This window comes from Capsaspora owczarzaki (genome assembly GCF_000151315.2).
Source record: "Capsaspora owczarzaki ATCC 30864 unplaced genomic scaffold supercont2.2, whole genome shotgun sequence".
NCBI lineage: Eukaryota > Filasterea > Ministeriida > Capsasporidae > Capsaspora > Capsaspora owczarzaki.
The window spans coordinates 1,970,205-1,984,084 of record NW_011887293.1 but is presented as its reverse complement, the minus strand read 5'-3'; the positions used below and the strand labels follow the sequence as shown (position 1 = coordinate 1,984,084).

Here is a 13,880-nt window from a genome sequence, read left to right as displayed (position 1 = left end):
AACCTCAACGTGCAAGTCGTTGGGAAATTGGACGAGAAGTTCGGTACATTTTTTGGTTCTGGTTTCGATTGTGTATCGAATGGATTTGTCTCACGATTTTGGCTTGCTCGCGCTCCGAACGACTAGCCCCTTGATCTATCTACTGTCATTCTCCAAGACAAAGGTGTGATCTCACGACCTCCAAACACACACGGTCGCCCTTTTCGTATACCAGTTCTCCTTTTTTCATTTTCTTGTCTTTTTCGACAACAATGGTCCAAACTCAGGGCGTTGATTTCATCGCGCTGCCGCTCACACACCGCATTTTGCTGTACGGCCTGATGGGCTGGGTCGACGAAGTGGTCTTCACTGCGCTGTCTGATATTGTCTTTCCCCCGAGCCTCGAAGTGCACCCTGGCTACAAGCGATATGCCTTTGTCGGCTACTCGTCACTGTGGTCGTTCTTCATTTATGCCATTGCCAGCCTGTATCTCGAGGTGAGGACGCAGCACTCCAATGTGCGCTCGCTCCACTGTGTCATGTTGCTCTGTTTGTTCTGTCCGGTGAGGGCTGAGTTGACTCGTTGGCGGGGCGGCTGGCCACACAGTTCAAGCCCCGTGGTCCCAAAGGGCGTTGAAACTTTGGCGCTTTCCTTTTTTTTTTTTTTTTTTCGGTTTCCTCTTTTGCTCTTTTGCGGTCGACTGCTTGTTACTCGCTTCCATGTTCCCCACCTCGCTGGGTAGCCGGTGTCTCTCTCCGTTTCAGCGCCGCAACTGCACGAGTCTTTGGTCTGGTTTCTTGCCCCAACAGAACCCCCCCTTTTGCCCCTCATTTGACAAAATGCCCACGCAAGCAGGACCAATTTGGCCCAATTCCTTCGATTCCAACGACAAGGCTTCCTGGTTGACTCTCTCTCTCTGTCTCTCTCTGTCTCTCTCGTTCGCTCTCTCGCTCAATCATTCACCTGCACACTCGTTTACCGACATGATTCTGAGCCAGCGTTGCTGCAAACGTGGTGGGAGCCATTTTGGGCTCAAGCCAATGTTGCCTTGCGCTTTTTCCACGTGAAAAAAATGTTGAGGCTTTTTCCCCCTTCACTCTCTCTCTCTCAGTGACCCTCAGTGACCCTCAGTGACCCTCAGTGACCCTCAGTCCTTCCATGCATGAATCGTCGCTCTCTTTCTCGCTCTCTTTCCTCTCTCATCCACATTGACCTCAGTCTCTTGGGGGTCTTTTGGCTTCTATTCGCGCTCCTAATGACACAACCTGTCAGGCCACCTGTCACGACAACTTTTTTTTGAACGTTGCTTTCAGTTCAAGCTTTTCCTTGTCGTTCGTTCTGTTGTGCGAGAGATGTCTGATACAATGCTTTGAAACAAAAAAAAAAAGGGGGGGGGGGGAGAGGCGGGCGGCAAAGACCTGAAGAACAATCGACGCGAAAACAACAACAATAAAAAATAGTAAACCCGCTGATTTTTTGGATTTGGTGCAAGTCGCGTCGCGTCGCGTCGTTTTTTCAGATTTTGTTGATGTTACTTTCCTACTGTTTCTTGGTTTTTGATGACTTCCGAGGATAAAACCTCAAAATGTCCTCGTGGAACTAACGCGTTGATTATTTTGTGGTTGATTTTGGTCTTTTTTTCCTCAAAATGTCCTCGTGGAACTAACGCGTTGATTATTTTGTGGTTGATTTTGGTCTTTTTTTGTTTTTTTTTTGCAGTTTGTCTACTCCAAGCTCATCCAACGCCGCTTCCCGTGGCTCCTCCGCGGCCTGACTTACATGCTCGGCATTTTCACCATCGAGTTTGTTGCTGGCTTGTTGCTGTGGCCATTCGGTGCCAACTCCTGGGTAAAAGTTTGAACTGCTGGCGTTGTTGTTTGGTGTTTTCATGTGTCACATTTTCCACTCACCGTCCCCGTCTCTCCTCGGAACAGGATTACTCGCATGCGCCGTGCCATGTCTGGGGCATGATTCGGTGCGACTATTCGATCGTCTGGTTCACTGTGGGTCTGGGCCATGAGCTCGTGATTGAGTATCTCTTCAACCTCCACCTGCAAGCCACCCCGCGCGACTCGCACCACAGCTTTAGCCAGAAGCTCGTGGAATTCCTCTCGACGGGACACAAGCTAGCAACGCCCACGCCCAAAGCCGAGATTCTTTTGACGGAAGAGCAGCAGCTCGAGCTGCTGCAGGCCGAACAGGTCGAGTCCAAGAAGACGCTATAAACACCAAGTCTCTGCTTGGCCATTTTTCGCCAAATTGTACAATGCTTTTGTGTAGTAGTTTGTAATTTCTCTCCTTAAGATTGAAACCACGAGATGCGTCTGTGACGCGCTCTGAGAAATTGTATTGGGAATGTTTGCCTTTTTGGTTTGTTGTTGTTGTATTTTGTTGTATTTTTGATGATTGCTTGAAAATGAGATACTGTATTGCTGCTTGATTTTTGAACATGTTACATACAGTTGCTTGTCAGCAATTGGGGTTTGGATGAAGGATGGAGCAGAGGTTGAACATGACAACAATCGGCGACCCATAAGCCTTCGGGCGGAAATGGGGGAAACGGTTGCTTCACTCGCTGCTTGCACCCCACCCTTTCAACCCTCCTCTTTGACTCTGCTTTCGAGCCCTGCTGTCCACGCGCTTGCACACAACACGGACACGGCGCGATTCCAAAAGTTTGCCCGGCAGATCAAAAATTACCTGCCGTGAACTCTGCCACGACAATCGTCCCCTCAATTGGACGACTGTTGCTCAGTCGCGCGCACAGAGAACCAGGTCTGGATCGACACATAATTAGGAAAAGCCATGCGTTTATCAGTGCGCAAGAGGCTGTCGGAGTGTGCCGAAATCTCTTTCTTTCTTTCAACTTGTATTGCTGCTTTTCAACCGAATCGACAAAAACGGAAAACCAAAAAAAAAAAAGAACGGAATCTGAGCGACGGAATCTGAGCGTTTTTTCACACCACCCCTTTGCTCACAACCCTTTCCGTGCACCTGGATGCTATTGTATAGATCTGGCAGAGCTTCGTCCGCGATGTAAAGAAGCTGAACTACGCCGAACGGTTGCTACGCTGATCGACTCGATGACTTCTTTGCCGCGTCGTTTTTCTCAATCCTTGAGCAACAAGCAGGTCGGTTATTTTGTGTTTGTCTTTTGCGGATCAGCCTAGCGTTCAACGTCGGTCGGTTTGGTGCTGAAAAAGTTGACAATGAAAAACAGTCGAAGATTGGAAAAGAAAAAAAAAAAAAAAATGAAGAGGGCGCGAAAAAAAAAAGAAAAAAAAAAAAAGGCGCAACGATCCCTGTTCGATCTTGTTGCTCGTTGCGTTCGTCCAACGTGGTTGCGGGGACTGCTGGTCTGGCTCGCGTTTTGCAGGTGGTCGACCTCAACAGCAAGCAGGTGCATCAAGCAGAGAGCGGCCGTCCGCGGGCCTCACAAACAAACTCACGATGAAAACGAAGAAAAAAAAAAAAAAAAAAAGTCAGTCTGGTGCGAAAATCCGCTTTCGCCTTCTTCGCTTTGTCCGCGGGCATGGTTGCTTCCGTGTGCCGCGCGCATCTTGCTTGTCTGGATGCTGTTGTGCTTGCCAAATGTCTGTTGCTGTAGAAAATCGCATCAAATACATCACAGCAACAAAAACGTAATGATAAAAAATAATAAAAAAATGTGTCGACCTGTCAAACTTTGATTTTTTTTTTTTTTTTTTCCCTTTGCTGGTTTACAACGAGCGCAGAAAGCACAACGGAAAAAGCGCGGGGGATTCACAGCAGTGTGAGAACGAAGCGGCAAAGCTGAGAATGGACGACGGATGCCCGAACGGAGCACGATCGGCAGGGCAGAGAAGCGAGAGAGAGAGAAAAAAGAAGTAAAAACGAGTCAAGCGAGGCCATCACATCACGAAACGCGCTCAACCCGAGCGGAAGAGGAGGACGGCTGTGTTATTGAGGTAAAAGTAGATAAAGTGCTTGGTCTCGTGGGTGACGAACGAGCCGAACGAGCGGCCGACGATGCAGTGCCAGGTCGGGTTGTGCTTTTGGTCAAAGGCCTTCTTGATGTGCGCGGCAATGTCCTTCTCCACCTGGAACGACTCCATCGCCGTCTTGGCAACCTCGATGGCGTCCGACTGCATGTCCTCAAACATGTCTGCGCTCTTGATCACGGCAGCCATGCTGCGAATGTCAGGCTTGTCTGCCATGGCTGCTGTTGTAGTAGTAAGTGTTTTTTGAGGAAAAAATGACTGCGCCAAACTCATCCGTACGTATTGCTCAGCGATCGCTCTGAGCAGGGGGTCGCCACCATACAACATGAATTCAAATGAGCTTCCAGATAGGCTGACGGGAGCCAGGGCCACTCTTCCATCTAGCAACCACAATCTTCACTTCTTTGAGCCGTTATGAATTCAATCAGCGAGGCGTGCAGCAACCTCAAACAGTCGTACGACAAGTGCTTCAACAGCTGGTACAGCGAAAAGTTTCTCAAGGGCGAAAAGTCCACCAGCGACTGCGACGCGCTGTTCAAAGAGTACCAAGCATGCGTGAAGGTCAGTTTTGTTTGGAAGTGTGTTTCAGAAGAGAGGGCTTGCGATCGGTCCGGTGCTGAAGTGTCAATCTCAAGTGATTGCTCCAATGACCTTCTTGCCATTCGGATTTGCCGGCAACATGGCTGCAGGAGGGGCACGATGAGGCGCTGAGTGTGTCGCTGCTGTGCTGTTCTCTCTTGGCTCACTTTGCTTCGTTTTTCCCCCCCCCCATCATCATCATCATCATCAACATCGTCGTCGCCAGGCTGCACTCAAGGAAAAGAACTTGTTGACGTCGTTCGAGCCAGGGTTTGAAGCCGCAGCAATGGCAAACGCGGGCAGCAGCTCGAATGCTTCCGATCCAGCGCGATGACGCTTTCGTTGTCAATGTCCGGACAGGACTCGTAGTCGTACACTTTGTATTTTTGTATATTACACATCAATCACTACAAAACCAAATGGAGAGATCGGGTTGAGGACAAGACGGTTTTGCTTTACATCGACGATCGCGAAATGCGCTCTGCAGTGTTCAAAAGCTGAGAAGGAGGGACACAAGTATGTGAGTAAACCATGCTGAACATGTTGGATCCCGTTTGCAAGAGGCATCAACAACAACAAAAACAACAACCAACAAGCACACTCACTTGGGCTCGAAGAGCATCGCGGTATCTCAACTCGACCGGATCCGTTGTTGTCGCATCGCAGGCTGCAATTGCTTCATGCACGACACGCGCGACATTGGCAAGCTCGGTGGCTGTCCCGTAAAAGGCCAAACTCTGCGGTGTCCCGAGCGCAGCGCTCGCGTTGATGCGCACTTTGCTGTTTTTGCAGGTGCCGATGCACTGGCACAGGGTCGTTACCACGCGCACCGCCCATGCTGGTCGTGGTGACAGGATGCAGGGGTTTTTGAGCGCATTACCGAGCGCGCGGCACGCATTCCAGCGGACCTTGGCGCTGCCAGTGAGAGAGGCCTTGCAGAGCAGCTCAATTCCTTCACCGATCAGTCCTTCAAACTTGGCGCCGCTGCCAACGCGGCTATGTTGGAGCATCTCTGTTGTGGCAAACCGTGCGACATTCCCCAAAGCACGAACAATATTCGAGCGAACCTGTTACCAATGGGGACGTGGCAACCAAGAAAAACCACAGCAAACAACAAAACAGACAATCAAAAAAGAAAAAAAAAAAAAGTCAATTTCAATTTACTCGTATCTCTCCCGGCCTGACTTTACCTTGTCATGGTCTTTCGCAGCACCAATGCAGATGCTCGTAATGTTCCACAACAGGTTGATGGGAAAGTCTGTCGCAATCGTGGGGAACTCGGCGTTGTTGCTCGATGCTCTGTTCTCCAAATCATTGCCAAAACCGCCAAGCAAGTCATTGAGCGACAGGTCATAACTCCACACCGACCGCGAGCACAACAAACAAAAACCAAGATAGACATCTACTCACTGTGATGAAATCAACGCATCACACAAGTTTCCGAGTGCCCAACTGGCACGAACACGAATCACGAGATGCGGGCTCTCCATTCCAGAAAGCAGGGCCGTGGTTGCGTCAGACATAAAGACGAGATCATCAAACAATGACGGAAATAGGACAAACATGCCTATGGTGCGACAGGCTGCCGCCTGGGCTGAGGCTGCAGCCGAGTCCGCCGGCGTCTCTCGCACGTCGTCCGTCCGCTCGTGAATGGTTGTGTCTAAATCGCTGGCGTCATCCACCGGATTCAAGCTCACGAGCTGCGAAAGAAGGCGAGCAGACTGGTCACGGGGCAGAGCGCAGAAGCGCGGCTCGCTCAAACGCGAAAGCAAATCGCAGGCCGCAGCACACACAGCCAGTGAAGAATCTTGCAAAAGCCGAAACAAGTGACGCTTCTCGATGACGACATTCCAGAGTTGATCGGATACATTGCCCAGCATGGCCAGGAGCGCGTCGTTGTTGACGGCAGTCGCGCTTGTTGCGGTTGTTGATGCTGCTGCTGCTGCGGCGCCGTCGACCAAGTCGGCATCGCCATCTCCATCCAATGCATCCGAGCCGCTGGCGAACATGGCCGGACGAACAAGAGCGGTTGTGCGCGCAAGAATGGACCCTGCCAGCGACTCGAACAACCGAGCAGCCGACAGCCTGACACTTGCATCAGCCTCAGACACGTTATTGCTGGCTGCATGAAGCAGTCGCAAAAGCAACGAGTCTGCCGTGGAAGCGCCAAGGCCATCGGAAGCGGCACCGCCAGGCCAGAGGGATGGCAGCACGTCATCCAATTTGCCGACGCTGGCACACAAAAAGTACGCGGCATGAACACGAACCGGTATTGGGTCTTTGGCCGACATGGTGTCAATGGCTCGTGCAAGCAGGTCGGGAATGGTGATACTGGCCGGAGATTCGGCAAGTTGAGCCAATGCAGGACGACTATCGTTGGCAGCAACGGCCGTCAAGCAAGCCCAGGCTGCAATTCGCACATCGATATCACGATGCCCGATGTGCGCAAAGCACAGGGCAATGCAGCTCTGCAAATGTTGTTTGGCGCGCCGCAGCTTGGAATAACAAGTGTTCTCCACGAGCAGCGTCAAACACCGCACTACTTGAAGGAGGGGTTGCGCAGCCTGTTCCGTATGTGCGGCGCGTAATAGCGCCTCGTGTACTTGCACGAGACGAGCAGCCAGCGTCCGCGAGAAAGGCGTGAACGAGGGCGTGGTCGGGGCCAGATCGTCCGCGGCTGCAAGAAACGGCTTGCTGCCTTCAAGCATGGCTGCAAGCGCAGTCAATGCCAGAGACCGAACCTTTGGGTTTGGATCATGCAGAATACTGGTGAGCAGTGTTGGGGTGGCCATCGAGGCCGAGTCTGGCAGGAAACCAGGCCAAAAAGCCTGAAAGTCGCGCTTGCGAACCACCTTAATGATCGATCCTAGTGCTGCAAACGCTGCTTGCCGGATTGCAAGAGCGCTCTTAGAGCTACGAACGTGCAGCGTTCAAGCAGGATATTAGCAAAGATAGAACGCATTTTCAAAAGGAAAGTGAGAAAATTTCGCTGACAGCTCCATCACACCGCTCGATACTCAGCCACACCATCATCAAAACGTAAACGAATACTCACTTGGATCGCCCACCAGCACTGTCAAGATCGGAAAAGTCAGATTCCGAACTCACGAAATCGGAGCTTGCAGGAGATCCGTGATTCGCCTCTGTGGAATGACGGGCAGGTCTTCGGCATGTGCGACTGCCATCAGTATTAGCGGGATTGGAGTTTGTAGCGTCGTTGGTGGTGGTGGTGGTGGCGGTGGCGGTGGTAGAGCCTGCACGACTCGGCAGCGAGGAGGAGAGTGGATCCGCAAAGGCACCAGCGGGCTGCAGCGGCACACCGAGCATGGCAGACAGGGATGGCACGGAACCAGTGCCAGTAGCCGAATCCACAGCAGCAGCGTTGATGACCGACAAAGACAAGCCGTGGAACAGACACAGCTTGAGGCGCGCAAGAACGTCCGAGAGCAGCGGCTCCACGGTTTTTGAGAAAGTCACCAGCCGCGTGAGCGCTTTGAGGATTGTGACAAGCAACTTTGTGGATGCTCGTGACATGAGTGGCGCCGGCGCCGGTGGGCATGGCGTCGTGCTGCTGCTGCTGCTGCTGCTGCTGCTGCTGCTGCTGCTGCTGCTGCTGCTGCTCGGAAAACCAACAACAAGCAAGGAGTGTGTCTCGTGTGCGAGGTTGGCAAACACGACAGTCAGTATCTCGGATTGAAGCTGCTGAAATACGGGCTGTGTTGCAAGCGAGCACTTGATGGTAAGATTGCCGAGGCACGAAATTGCAATGCGGCGTGCTTCGGTAGTGATGGATTGGAGCTCGAAAGCCTGCTCTGGTGGGCCCGATGACGGCTGGCTCGCATCCCGGACCTTGGCAAGCTCAAACAGAATCCTTTGTGAGAGTGCCGGGGCGCTTGATGACGCATCGGACGGACCGACTAGCGCGAGCATCTCGGCGCTCAAAGGTGCCGCAAGCAGGGTTGGGCCATTCTCGTACACCACAGCAGCCAAGGCGCGCAACCCGTCCACGAGCTCGCGAGCGCTTTCCACGGAGGGGGACGTGGACATGGCACTGAACCGCGGAGCCACGATGAATCGCGTCAGGATGCGCACGAACGCGATCGCTGCAGTTGGTGAGCGCACAATGACTTGCAATCGCCCGCACAGATTCACAAGAGTGCGATTGCAGCATCGCAATGCCGTTGACACAGCCAAGCCTTGTCCAGCGGTAGTCGCAGTGGTGGTGGTGGTGGCTTGGGTTGTGGATGCATTGTTGCCCTCGAGGACGACTGCGCTCGTGCATTGCGCAACGAGATCAAGCAGCGTGGTGACTGCCCAAGATACAAATGCATGCTATAGTGAGCGTCTGTTCATAGTGCATGTCGACCCCCACTTGATGCATCCATTGTAACTACCTGCGTTCGACTCGAGTGGAGCGGCAGACGCGCTGGTCGTCCACGCATCGACGGCAGTGTCAATGCAGCTCAGCACAGCCACTGCTGCACTCACTGGCATGCTCTTGGCACTGCTGCTGGGATTTGGGCTGGGGTTGGTCCCGCTGCTGGCGAGCAGCTCGTGTGCCTGTGCCACGAGTGCTGCAGCGTCCATTGACACGACTCGCGCGAATACTGGACACAAACACACACACGCACACACAAACAAAGAGTGGACAATAGAAATACTTAATGATAATAGCAGCAATAATAGTACTGTAGCAGTACTGTAGCAAAAGATGACCTGGATAATACTGAAAAAAAAAAAAACCAAAAAAAAAAAAAGTGTATTCAAAAGTTTCAGTATTTTTGACTTTGTGTCCAGCAAGGAAAAAAAAAAAAGGCCCGCTCTCTGTTACGCATTGTGTTGCACTGGTCGAGGCGGAATGCCAGCGCTAAACTTTGCAGCGCTGTAGGCAGTGGTCGGGTCTGCAAAGCGATGGCGCACGAGATGCTGAGCAACCAGCCCGCCGACCTTTTCAGGCTTGTCTTCATGCAGCGAATGGCCACATTCTGGGAGAATATCGAGTTGAAACTTGCCTGTGTACAGAATGGGATGAGTCAACCGCGCAACTTGCGATGGACAATAGAGCCGGAAAAGCAACAAATCCGCTACAAACCAGCAATCAAACCCGAACCTTGCATTTGACCGATCGTGAGCTCCTTATCCAAGCGGTCCATGCCGGCAAGAATTAGCATTTTAGATGCACGAGCAGTGAGGAATTTGTTCGACAGGCCCGTAAACCATTCTGAATATGTGTGTTCGTGGTCCAAAAGTCAGAAAGCCAACACAAAACCTCTGACAATTTGACAACATTGCGGCCTTGAAATCAAACTTACCCAACCAGAAAGGTTGCGTCTTGCTTAAATCCATCCTCCACACATACGTGGGACCACCCGAAGCAGTTGTAGCAGCTCCGAGTATCGATTCTCCCGCTTCCTCCTCAAGAATGTGCGAGATGCTCGGGGCGAGCAGATTTTGCCCATCATCATGAATTTCACGGACCTGTCCCGGCATGGCTACGCGAGCAGCCTCGACGTTGTGTGTATGGCCTGTTCGCAAGCTGGTTCGATGCACCCAGAAGGACAGAAAAAGGATGAATACTCGACGACTTTACTTTTTGGAGCTCGTGTTTTTCTTCTGTTTGCCTTTGAGCATGAGCAGGACTCACCTCCATTCAATAGCTTGGGTCACACTCTTGAAGGACTTTGGCCGATTGCGAATGACATTGGTCATTGAGGATAACGCGTCCAGCGCGGAGCCTACAAGGGGAAATGGAGGATGGCAGATCGTCAGTCTCCAGCAGCAGCAGCAGCGCAAGTAGGTCCATGTGAGCTAGCATAATGCCACCGACAGCTGCGCGACACGTACCCTCAACGACGTCAAGCACCACCAGTCCGACGAGCGATGAAATCATGTTTTTGGCAGCAATGTGCGTGGCGATCGCACCTCCCATGCTGTACAGGATGAAGCGTGACATGTCCACATGACAAAGTGAGTGATTGAGCCTCTGAGGAAGAAAGAGAGCAAGAGAGAGGGAGAGAGAGAGAGAGAGAGAGAGAGAGAGAGAGGAGACGGGAAGAGAGCCAAACCTGTGTCCAATCACAAACGTTGGCGGATTTTCGCTAGGATACAGCACACTGAAGACTTGCACCACATCCTGCGCCATAGCGTCGAGCGAAAAGTCGTCTGGTGTTGTCGTGTGGCTTTCTCCTGCACAAAAGGAGAGACAAAGTCAAAGATCAAGCCTTGTCCCAAAGGGATGATTTTTGTTTTCCTTACCATGCTCGCGCAAATCCATCGCAATGATGCGGCACGCGCAAAGCCGAGCAACCTCTTTCTACATCACCAGAAGGCCAACAGAGTGAAAGAACAGCTCCAGTGAGACCATTGACAGAGTTTCAATTTTGGGGCGTGGTTTCTGAGCAAATTTCCATTCAACCACCACAAGCAGCCGTCATTTTTGACCAACATCCTTCGCTTACCGCAAATAAGCTCCATGACAAAGCGCACATGCCTCCGCCATGCAGCAGAATGAGAACGGGACCAACGCTGCCCAAGCGATAGACTCTGAAACTCTGTCGCAACACCACACAAAACCAAGAGTCAGTCCGCCATCCATATGTTGTCCAAATCAAAGCGCGTCAGCAGGTATAAGCATCAGCATTGAAGGGAGGGAGAGGGGGCTTCAAGGGGGGAAAGCACACTGCACGACTTGCATTGCCGGGTGTCGCCGTGTAGACCCGCGCAGACGACTCAAAGTAGTGCTCCCAGCCAAGCGGCGAAAAGTGCGACTGGCGACGAGCAGCTGCAGGAATAGCAAACGACGACGACGGCGACGACGAGGCTGCTGCTGGAGCGGACCCATCGGTGGACGACGAAGTGGCGGCGGCGCGTTTCATGGCTTCGCGCTGCAGCGACATTGAGACAGAGACAATGAGGGCGGCGATGAAAATAAAAGAGTGTCTGAGAATCAGCATGAGCAGGAAGCTGGATTGTAGCAGTGGGCAAATGTTCAATCGTTTCATTATTGCCGTGAAAACAAAAACAGACATAACGCGATTGACGAACGAAACACAAAGCGAAGCGAGAATTGACAACAGAGGAAGACATCAAGTTCTTGGGACCCTCATGGCAACAGCACCCTGCTGGGCATCGAGGCAGAGTCGTCAGCTGCGGGCTCATTGGGGTCGAGGTGGCTGTAGCCATCGCCGCCACCGCTGAGCAAAAGGAGGGTTTGGGACGGCATGGTGGACGACGACGACGAGGATGGGTCGTGGCCACCATTCATATCGACCTCGGCAGCTGGCGTGGGCGACACAAAGGCCGAAAAGTGCCGTTGGGCAAGCATTAGTTGCGCATCGTAGTCTGACACACTGCTTTCTGACACTGCTCGTTGCCGGAAGTTCATCGACAGTCGCTTGTTGATCGATGCAGGAGAAATGTACGGCTCGACGTGTTTGACCACGGATGCTGAAACAGAAAACAATGCCATCAAGCGACATGTGAGCAAACTGACGATACGAAAACGAAAAAAAGCCGAAGAAAAAACAAACAAACAAAAAAAAAAACACAAAGGCCTTCGCGCTCTGCTGTACCTGGCTTGATGGGGCCTCCGTTGGAGCTGAGAGGGCTCGGAGATGTCGCACGTATTCGATGTGGGCTCGCAATAAGATTGGGTGTTTGGCTGCGGGAGCTCTAGAGCAGGCGCAAAACGATAGAAATCAACAACAACAAAAACAAAACAGATCGAACAAATGTCAGCCAAGACGGCGTGTCCACTTGCAAACGGCACAATAGAAGCGTACATGAATCGGGGCTCTGGGAGAGAGCGTTGGCGATGCTGGTGGGATTCGCAAACTCGCAGCCACATGCTCCTATCAACAGAACACGACCGAAAATGAAAAAAAAAAAACTCAGTCCTCCGCTTTCGATGCCGCGAGGCAAAACATGCGCACAACAAATGTAAGAAACTCGACCTTGCTTACAAGATGTAAATCTTCACAGCTTTGGGATAACGAAAGCGAATGCGTCGTGTCCCGCTCGTGCGTCAGCTCGCGGTTGATGGCTTCTCCGAGACTGTCCTCCTATTGACGCAGCCACCACCACCACCACCACCAATCGGTGAGCAAAACACCAATATTGCGCATTGCACTACAAATCAACCCCAAACCGACCAAAACGATAACCAAAAACAACAAAAATCGAACATACTCGCTGCAGTTGAATCACTCGGTTCTGAGCAGACATTGACAGCCGTCGAGTCGGAGTAGATGGACCCGACACGGGTGGAGAACGCGACAGGGATCGATACGACAGCATGGGTGAGTGCTGCGACGAGACTGACACGCTTCGCCGTCGCTCAGTAAACGATCCAGGGGACGAATCGTACGGCGCGCCGTTTGTGATTATTGGCAACGCCGGCGACAGTGGGAGTGGCGAGACGCCTCCCAAATTGGACGGCGGCACGACAATGCTAAATGAATGGTGGTGCTGGCCAAAGCCCAGGCTTGAGTGCGTATGTGGAGCAAACTCGGTGTGGTTGTACTGATATGCTGGAGTCTGCTCAGAGAAAAACAAACAAAAAAAAACCAACGACATGTACGACAACCATACAGATGAAATGATCGCGGTTAGTGAGCAGTAGAGTGCTTTTTGTTTGGCATATGGAACAAGGACCAAAGAGTTACAGTGAAGCCGCTCGTTGGCTCGGTGGGACTGCCGGACAACGGCGCGTGCTGGGTGGCTGAGGACTGCCTTGACAAGCCGAGCGATGACGACGATGTCGACGACGATGCCGATGGATGCTGGGGTGGTGCAGCCGAGCCTGCTGCTGCTGCTGCTACAGCTGCAGCTGCTGTGGCGGGAAACCCAGCGGAAGTTGAAGGAGTGGACGCTGCTGCTGCTGGGTCGTGGCCGTCGTGGTCGGGGTCGAAGGCGGCACTGTGGTTGAAATGGTACTGGAGTGGCATTGGGTCGGTCTGCGCAGTGGCCGCGGGTGCTGCTGTGGCGCTGCTTGAAGCGAGGACGGGAGGAAGAAGAAGAGGCGGGAAGGCTTGCTGCTGCTGCTGCTCTGGATCTGCATCGCCAGCGACGCCGACGCCGTTGACGCTGAGCATAGAGGGACGGAACCGGAGGGGGAATGGGGAAGAGAGAGAGAGAGAGAGAGAGAGAGAGAGAGAGAGAGAGAGAGAGAGAGAGAGAGAGAGAGAGAGAGAGAGAGAGAGAGAGAGAGAGAGAGAGAGAGAGAGAGAGAGAGAGAGAGAGAGAGAGAGAGAGAGAGAGAGAGAGAGAGAGAGAGAGAGAGAGAGAGAGAGAGAGAGAGAGAGAGATAGAGAGAGAGAGAGAGAGAGAGAGAGAGAGAGAGA

General features: G+C 52.4%; 5 protein-coding genes across 5 annotated transcripts; 1 reads left to right on the top strand and 4 right to left on the bottom strand.

Annotated features, from left to right (window-relative positions):
- The first annotated feature begins 209 nt into the window (after positions 1–209).
- On the top strand, positions 210–2,420 carry CAOG_01795 (hypothetical protein). Its single transcript, XM_004364606.2, has 3 exons — positions 210–476; positions 1,700–1,828; positions 1,915–2,420. The coding sequence occupies exons 1-3, from the start codon at positions 252–254 to the stop codon at positions 2,203–2,205; spliced, it is 645 nt and encodes a 214-aa protein (XP_004364663.1). The 5' UTR covers positions 210–251; the 3' UTR covers positions 2,206–2,420.
- Positions 2,421–3,646: 1,226 nt separating this feature from the next.
- CAOG_01794 (cytoplasmic dynein light chain) lies at positions 3,647–4,217 on the bottom strand. Its single transcript, XM_004364605.2, has one exon. The coding sequence runs from the start codon at positions 4,174–4,176 to the stop codon at positions 3,889–3,891; it is 288 nt and encodes a 95-aa protein (XP_004364662.1). The 5' UTR covers positions 4,177–4,217; the 3' UTR covers positions 3,647–3,888.
- Positions 4,218–4,901: 684 nt separating this feature from the next.
- Positions 4,902–9,182, bottom strand: CAOG_01793 (hypothetical protein). Its single transcript, XM_004364604.2, has 6 exons — positions 8,934–9,182; positions 7,595–8,849; positions 5,950–7,452; positions 5,730–5,838; positions 5,145–5,606; positions 4,902–5,036 (listed from the first exon to the last, which is right to left on the bottom strand). The coding sequence occupies exons 1-6, from the start codon at positions 9,124–9,126 to the stop codon at positions 4,995–4,997; spliced, it is 3,564 nt and encodes a 1,187-aa protein (XP_004364661.1). The 5' UTR covers positions 9,127–9,182; the 3' UTR covers positions 4,902–4,994.
- Positions 9,183–9,301: 119 nt separating this feature from the next.
- On the bottom strand, positions 9,302–11,467 carry CAOG_01792 (protein phosphatase methylesterase). The gene is made up of 9 exons (XM_004364603.2): positions 11,232–11,467; positions 10,998–11,090; positions 10,795–10,852; positions 10,605–10,725; positions 10,384–10,469; positions 10,184–10,274; positions 9,852–10,075; positions 9,650–9,760; positions 9,302–9,551 (listed from the first exon to the last, which is right to left on the bottom strand). The coding sequence occupies exons 1-9, from the start codon at positions 11,433–11,435 to the stop codon at positions 9,367–9,369; spliced, it is 1,173 nt and encodes a 390-aa protein (XP_004364660.2). The 5' UTR covers positions 11,436–11,467; the 3' UTR covers positions 9,302–9,366.
- Positions 11,468–11,494: 27 nt separating this feature from the next.
- Positions 11,495–13,687, bottom strand: CAOG_01791 (hypothetical protein). Its single transcript, XM_004364602.2, has 6 exons — positions 13,203–13,687; positions 12,727–13,074; positions 12,501–12,599; positions 12,321–12,389; positions 12,111–12,210; positions 11,495–11,985 (listed from the first exon to the last, which is right to left on the bottom strand). Exons 1-6 carry the CDS (start codon positions 13,629–13,631, stop codon positions 11,642–11,644), a joined length of 1,389 nt encoding a protein of 462 aa, XP_004364659.1. The 5' UTR covers positions 13,632–13,687; the 3' UTR covers positions 11,495–11,641.
- Between the last annotated feature and the right edge of the window lie 193 nt (positions 13,688–13,880).

Excerpts from the sequence above, each read along its gene's own strand:
- CAOG_01792 (XM_004364603.2), bottom strand. The coding sequence starts at position 11,435 with ATGTCGCTGCAGCGCGAAGCCATGAAACGCGCCGCCGCCACTTCGTCG. Across the intron at positions 10,076-10,183 it reads ACCCAAGCTATTGAATGGAG|CTTGCGAACAGGCCATACAC; the intron begins GTGAGTCCTGCT and ends GCATCGAACCAG. Across the intron at positions 9,552-9,649 it reads CACGATCGGTCAAATGCAAG|GCAAGTTTCAACTCGATATT; the intron begins GTTCGGGTTTGA and ends TTCTGTACACAG.
- CAOG_01793 (XM_004364604.2), bottom strand. The coding sequence starts at position 9,126 with ATGGACGCTGCAGCACTCGTGGCACAGGCACACGAGCTGCTCGCCAGC. Across the intron at positions 8,850-8,933 it reads TCCACTCGAGTCGAACGCAG|TCACCACGCTGCTTGATCTC; the intron begins GTAGTTACAATG and ends TATCTTGGGCAG. Across the intron at positions 5,037-5,144 it reads GCGATGCTCTTCGAGCCCAA|CTTTTGAACACTGCAGAGCG; the intron begins GTGAGTGTGCTT and ends CCTCCTTCTCAG.
- CAOG_01791 (XM_004364602.2), bottom strand. The coding sequence starts at position 13,631 with ATGCTCAGCGTCAACGGCGTCGGCGTCGCTGGCGATGCAGATCCAGAG. Across the intron at positions 13,075-13,202 it reads AGCCAACGAGCGGCTTCACT|ACTCCAGCATATCAGTACAA; the intron begins GTAACTCTTTGG and ends TTCTCTGAGCAG. Across the intron at positions 12,211-12,320 it reads CTCCCAGAGCCCCGATTCAT|AGCTCCCGCAGCCAAACACC; the intron begins GTACGCTTCTAT and ends CGCCTGCTCTAG.
- CAOG_01794 (XM_004364605.2), bottom strand. The coding sequence starts at position 4,176 with ATGGCAGACAAGCCTGACATTCGCAGCATGGCTGCCGTGATCAAGAGC.
- CAOG_01795 (XM_004364606.2), top strand. The coding sequence starts at position 252 with ATGGTCCAAACTCAGGGCGTTGATTTCATCGCGCTGCCGCTCACACAC. Across the intron at positions 477-1,699 it reads TTGCCAGCCTGTATCTCGAG|TTTGTCTACTCCAAGCTCAT; the intron begins GTGAGGACGCAG and ends TTTTTTTTGCAG. Across the intron at positions 1,829-1,914 it reads CATTCGGTGCCAACTCCTGG|GATTACTCGCATGCGCCGTG; the intron begins GTAAAAGTTTGA and ends TCCTCGGAACAG.